At 40.9% G+C, this 6,612-nt stretch overlaps 1 protein-coding gene across 2 annotated transcripts in view; it reads left to right on the top strand.

Moving 5' to 3' along the window:
• Nucleotides 1–4,781, top strand: part of CHCHD2 (coiled-coil-helix-coiled-coil-helix domain containing 2) — a 5,077-nt gene extending 296 nt beyond the window's left edge. Inside the window, exons 2-5 of one of the 2 annotated variants that reach the window (XM_005872025.2) lie at nucleotides 1,678–1,820; nucleotides 2,371–2,477; nucleotides 3,476–3,632; nucleotides 4,485–4,781. In XM_005872025.2, coding sequence (XP_005872087.1) covers nucleotides 1,678–1,820; nucleotides 2,371–2,477; nucleotides 3,476–3,632; nucleotides 4,485–4,495 — 418 coding nt within the window. In that variant the 3' untranslated portion in view covers nucleotides 4,496–4,781. Of the gene's footprint in view, nucleotides 1–1,677; nucleotides 1,928–2,370; nucleotides 2,478–3,475; nucleotides 3,633–4,484 lie in introns of both variants that reach the window. The other variant, XM_005872026.2, reaches the window with a different exon arrangement.
• Nucleotides 4,782–6,612: the final 1,831 nt, after the last annotated feature.

Below are 6,612 nucleotides of genomic sequence, written 5' to 3'. Positions count from 1 at the left end.
GGCTAAATTTTTCCATTAGTGGCAAGTTTTCTAATTTCGAACGCCCATGAGTTATTGCTTAAAATATTTCGTAGCTCATTTTAAGTTAAAGTAGCCAAGTTGTAAAAAGAAGTGGAAACGAGCTGAAACGGTCAAAGTAGCAAAAAAAAAAAGTGTAGAAGAAAGGTAACAATCGGGAAATGATCGAATTTCAATTCAGTGAATAATCTGTGAGCACCTGCCATGAGCAGTGAGCCTTTTGGGGTCTCAGCCTACTAGAGGACACAGTCACTAAGGCCCTCACGTGTACATGACGTTTTCTAGTTTCTAAAATACTACTTGTAAAATGTACTGCCAGTTACACCTCATGGTAACCCTAGAGATCGGTGTTACCCCTACTTGACAGGAATAAGGAAACAGCAGACTCAGAATAAATTACTTGTCTAAGGTCATGCCTCCAGGAAGTAGGGAAGCCAATGACCAATTCAGGACATTTAGCACAGTCCCTGTTGCTTCACTGGATTGTGTTCATACAGTGCGCTAGGAGTGTGAGAAGGGGTTCGCTTGTGAAAAGAAACTTCTGTTCAAAGGGCAGGTAACCACATTTTTTAAAATATATTTTTTATTGGTTTCAGAGAGGAAGGGGGGAGAGAGAAACATCAATGATGAGAGAGAATCATTGATCAGCTGCCTCCTGCATGCCTCCTCCTGGGACTGAGCGGCAACCCAGGCATGTGCCCTGATGGGGAATCGAACTATGACCTGGTTCATAGGTCATTGCTCAACCGCTGAGCCATGCCGCCTGGGCAATAACCACCTTTTTATAAAGTGAAATCATAAACTTTTGACCTGGCCTTATTTGGGGGAAGGATCTAAAAACGGGTAAGGGGGAGCATAATTTATATGAAGATTTTACTGAAATAGTTGAAAGCATCCAACTGTCCTACAGATGGAAAATAGTTGAGATTAATTTTGGTGTAACAGTTCAGGCAAGTCACTTCGACACTGGGCTTCAGTGTTCTAATCTGTAAAATGAAGGAATTTGACTAGATTACTTCCCCAGATGACTAAGTGCAGGTCTTCATTCAAATGTTACCAGCTCAGGGAGCTCTCCTTTGCCTGTCCTTAAGTTATGACATCCCACAACATGCTCCCCCTCGCTCCCTATTTTTTCCTTAGCACTTGTGATGAATTCTGTGAGAATATTTTACAATTTTTACGAAGTATTGGAAAAACTGTGTTCTTTAAAGATACTGTGGGCTATTGAATACATGGAAATGGTTGCAAAGAAGCAGGAAAAAATAGTTTATACTTGGTGGTTACAACCCAAACAAAAGGTTAAAGAGAGAAAATGGAACAGAATAGTTTAGGGCAGTGGTCGGCAAACTCAGTCAACAGAGCCAAATATCAACAGTACAACGATTGAAATTTCTTTTGAGAGCCAAATTTTTTAAACTTAAACTATATAGGTAGGTACATTGTTATTAACTCAATTAGGGTACTCCTAAGGCTTAGGAAGAGCCACACTCAAGGAGCCAAAGAGCCGCATGTGGCTCGCGAGCCGCAGTTTGCCGACCACGGGAACTTTAGGGAATTGTGTTTTGTAAAGTTTTCTTGTATGTATGTAGTATTACCTTGACAGTTTCCAAACCTGGTTGGAAGTAGGAACTGCATACTTTCTGTTCTTTACTTTAACAGCCGGGCACCTCAGATGAGAGCTGCGCCCAGGCCAGCACCAGCAGCTCACCCACCAGCACCAGCTGCACCATCTGCTGTTGGCGCACCTGCTGCTGCACCCCGGCAGCCAGGTCTGATGGCCCAAATGGCAACCACTGCAGCTGGTGTGGCTGTGGGCTCTGCTGTCGGCCACACGCTGGGTCATGCCATCACTGGGGGCTTCAGTGGAGGAAGTAATGCTGAGCCCTCAAGGCCTGACATCACTTACCAGGTAAGACTTTGGGCGGCATTGCCCTTCAGTGGTATATTTGATGAGGAAACCTAGTTACTTGTAAGTTCCTTGTGTGTAAGAACCGTGTGTAAATTTAGAATCCACAATGCTCTTAACAGAAAATGTTTTATCGAAAGCCATGCTTGGCAGTTGAGTTAGTGCCTCAGGCCAGCATCAGTAAGTACTATACAAATTTTCTTTTTTCCCAAGACGTATAACTCTAGTAGTTCAACCTGATTCACTGTAAAACAGCCATTTTTTTTTCTTATTTTAAATATTTTGTCTTGGTTACCCTGAACTAATTCAGTCTTGATCTTAGTTTTCTTTTTTATATTTTTTTATTGATTTCAGAGAGGAAGGGAGAGGGAGAGAGAGATGGAAACATCAATGATGAGAGAAAATCATTGATTGGCTGCTTGCACCCCCGGCAACCACTGCAGCTGGTGTGGCTGTGGGCTCTGCTGTCGGCCACACGCTGGGTCATGCCATCACTGGGGGCTTCAGTGGAGGAAGTAATGCTGAGCCCTCAAGGCCTGACATCACTTACCAGGTAAGACTTTGGGCGGCATTGCCCTTCAGTGGTATATTTGATGAGGAAACCTAGTTACTTGTAAGTTCCTTGTGTGTAAGAACCGTGTGTAAATTTAGAATCCACAATGCTCTTAACAGAAAATGTTTTATCGAAAGCCATGCTTGGCAGTTGAGTTAGTGCCTCAGGCCAGCATCAGTAAGTACTATACAAATTTTCTTTTTTCCCAAGACGTATAACTCTAGTAGTTCAACCTGATTCACTGTAAAACAGCCATTTTTTTTTCTTATTTTAAATATTTTGTCTTGGTTACCCTGAACTAATTCAGTCTTGATCTTAGTTTTCTTTTTTATATTTTTTTATTGATTTCAGAGAGGAAGGGAGAGGGAGAGAGAGATGGAAACATCAATGATGAGAGAAAATCATTGATTGGCTGCCTCTTGCACCCCCCCTACTGGGAATCGAGCCCCCAACCCGGGCATATGCCCTTGACCGGAATCTAACCCAGGACCCTTCAGTCCACAGGCCAACACTCTATCGACTAAGGGCTCAATCTTAGTTTTCAAAAAAATCTCTTTAGAAGCTCTTTGCTCTCTGATCTCTTACCTGACATTTGCCACTTGCCCCTCTTTCTGGGATTTGTGAATTTTCTCCTCTAGTGAACGTGGGTGTGTACTCTGTTGTGATTCTGGTATACTTGAAACTCTCATCCACCTATTTTTCTATAGTAGTCCCATTTTTTCCTCCATGAAACTTCACTGGTCTTTAAATTCCAGGTAACCATTTCATTTTACTTGCATCTTTGTTCTTGAATCTAGCTGATTACAACTGGAATTTTGCTAAAACTCATTTTCTGCCTTGAAAATATCTCACTTTCCATGTTATTAGCTGAAAACTTTAATTTGCAGCTGGATTTAGTTCTGTTTCCCAGTTAACCTCAAAGACAGTGGATACTGCTCTTTGTTCAGGGGTAAGTCTGATTTCCTTTCTAAACGTTCCTGAATGTTATGCCTTTGCAGGAGCCCCAGGGAACGCAGGCATACCAGCAGCAGCAGCAGCAGTTTGGCCCATGCCACTATGAGATGAAACAGTTTTTGGACTGTGCCCAGAACCAGGGTGACCTTAAGCTTTGTGAGGGTTTCAGTGAGGTGCTGAAACAGTGCAAATTTGCAAATGGTAGGTGATATATCAATTCATGATTGAACTTGCATAGGCTCGATTTGTTTAATGTTTGTGCTCCTAGATCCTATAGAACTTAGGGAATATGTGTTTAATAAATTAAACTGACAAATTAGAGGAGATTTTGTTAAAATTACTCTAAAGATAAGCTAACTTCTAACGAACTGGTGCAGAGGTTTCTAATCATTATCTTAATCCTTTACCAGTTATGTTCTGAATCTGATTCTTCCTTAAATAGGCATAGATTAGTGTGTCAGATCTTATTGAGGATAACTGCATGCGATTGATCTAGACTTAAGGTTATGAATACAAAATTAAAAGTTCAGGGATGCACATAAAGACTGATATTATTGGAATTCTGCATGCTGTATTAGACAAGTTTATTAAGCCCCTCACCGGAATTCTGCGATTTAGGCTTTCCGGAATGTCAACTGGTTTTCACATAATTTCCTTCCATCCACCTAAGAATACACCATCTATTAAAATGTTTGTTTTCATTTCCCCCCTTCATTTTGGGTAGGACATAAGGGAGAAGTTAATCCTTTCAGGTGGTTGAACTGTGGAAGTAAGAGATTGCATGTCCAAGTTCATCAGAATTCTTTGATGAAGCTACATCTAGTATCAAACTGGCTATAGTTCTGCCTCAGGTCTCTGTCCCCAGAAGCACATGTGCCCTGTCTTTTCTCAGTTGTGACAAATGCAAATGTTTTGTTGGTTATAGGATGCCCTCAGTAACTTATTAAATAAATTCTGGGGGGTTTTTTCCTCTCCTTTCATAATTGGGAGGGCTTCAGTTTTGTTAAGACTATACAGCCAGTGCTCTTCTAAATGTACCTTTTTTATTTGCAGGATTAGCCTAATCAAGAAGGTCGCATTGAAGAAATGGGAAATCATCTCTCATGTCCAAGTTAACTTAGTATAAAAATATATAATTGATAGTGAAAGTATAAAACTACTAGTTAACTCTCCTCTATCATTAATAGTTTCCTTGCCTCTGAATAGCAGTGGAAGAGAGTGTACTTACTATGTAGAAGTTCATTAAGATGATAATTCAGTTTGGGGCTGAGCAGATGTTTGTGTGGCCTCCTTAAACCAGCTTTTGTGATGTTTGTGAATCAGTTACAATAAAGTGATTTTCTTCTGAAATGGTGTCCGATAAATTTAAGGTAATAAATTTTAGATATAGTATATGCATCCTGAACATATGTATTTTGCAGAAGAACATAATTGTCTCAACATGTCTTTAATTTTATCTAGTTTATAGTCTCTGGACATGAAATTAGCATCCACCCAAAAGGCCTGGTAAAGCTCCCTGAGAAACTTTTGTAGGGAAATAGTTATGTAAGGAGTAGTTCACTAGCAAACATGTTGCCCATTAAAAAGGTTCCAGGTACTATAAGCCTTCAGAGCCAGTGTTCAATAAACTGAGCAGTCATAAGAAACTTTAAAATATTAATTGTTCTAATCAGATGAAGGGTAAGTGGGTTCCCTGTGGCCAGGTGAGCACTATTTGTCACTGTTCCCCTAGAATATCCAATTAGTTTGATTGGAGATGAAAACCATTCTCTTAATACACGCAGTTCCCCTATAGATGTTTTTCTAATTTTAGGCCTTGTAGCTTCCGCTTCATGAAAGACTCAGGTGAGCTGCGATTGTCTTGAGGTGGACTCAATTTGAGGTGCACCATTTTTGTTAACCAAGCTCCAAACCTCAACTAAAAATTTTACTCTCGAGTTGATCTCTAAGTCTACATTATGCTCTTACACTTTTTCAATTTTCAAATGTGCCTTTCATAGGTTCTGTTATCTGGTTTCCCCCTTTTAAGTTTTAGAGGCATCTTATTACAGGGTGAGTGGATGTTGAATGAGTGAATTACCCAGTTGCTGCCTCCTGTCCTCAACTGTGTTCTTCGAGTGCCTTTTTCTACCAAATCATTCAGTTCCTGAAAGGGACCACGACTGCCTTACCCTGAGCACCTGAATGACCACAGATAATTCACTCCTGGCAAGTCCCTCCTGGGTTCGTCAGTGGACTCCTTTGCCCGTTTTCCTGGAGGCTCATAGTGTTAATTGCCCCTTATATCCAAGGTGTGATGGTCTATAGTGGGTACCCAAATATCGTTAGTGAATCAAAGGAAAATAACTCACAGCAATAACATGCAAGAGTCTGCCGGGCCTCTCCCTGGTAGGAGCCATGGCTCCCCAGAGAAAGGCACTGGGAATAATCCTCTGGGTGCATTGGTCTTTTTCCCTAAAGTCAGAAGGGATTCTGTCATGCATTCAAAGTATAAAGTAGTATGAGTCAAGTCTATAGCTTAGAATAAAAAAAGGCTTATTGACAGTAAGTAAAAGGATGAGACTGAAGTGTTTCCATCCTTGGAGCCAGAAGCTGCATCTCAATAAACAAGACCTTTATGCATAAAACTCAACCCTGAAGTCATCTTCAACTCCTTTCCATGTAGCAATTCAGCAAAGTATTTCCCCAGAGTGAAAAAGAGATGGTCAGCATGATAGAACGGAGAGAGCACTTGGACCCACATCTGGGGTTAATCTAGGCACTCCTACTCACCTATATTTTTACGCTGAACAAGTCAAACATTCTCTAAAATAGGCTAATACCAGAGTTTTGGGGTCCAAGTGAAGTGCTTTGTAATATGCTAGTCAAATGGATGTTTATGGGCTCAGCTCCTGTGAAGCACATGTAGATTACCCCTCCCTTTGTTTTGTATATTAGAATTAAGGGTTTGAAAAAAGGTTGCTTTAGAATAAGGGAGAGCAATAAGTGTCTACTGTGTGCCACCATGTTGTATACATTATTTCCAATTCTGTCAGCCTATTAAGGTAGAATCATACACACCCAAAGAGCTCAGAGTTGCACACAGAACCCATATGCTTTTCCTGGCACACTGAAGTCTTCCCCGTAGTTGCCCAGCCAACGTGGCTCAGTGGTTGAGCATTGACCTATGAACCAGAGGTCA

Source organism: Myotis brandtii, unplaced genomic scaffold (genome assembly GCF_000412655.1).
Source record: "Myotis brandtii unplaced genomic scaffold, ASM41265v1 scaffold363, whole genome shotgun sequence".
NCBI classification, from domain to species: domain Eukaryota; kingdom Metazoa; phylum Chordata; class Mammalia; order Chiroptera; family Vespertilionidae; genus Myotis; species Myotis brandtii.
The sequence above is the reverse complement of the archived record's forward strand: the minus strand, read 5'-3'. Positions and strand labels throughout refer to the sequence as shown.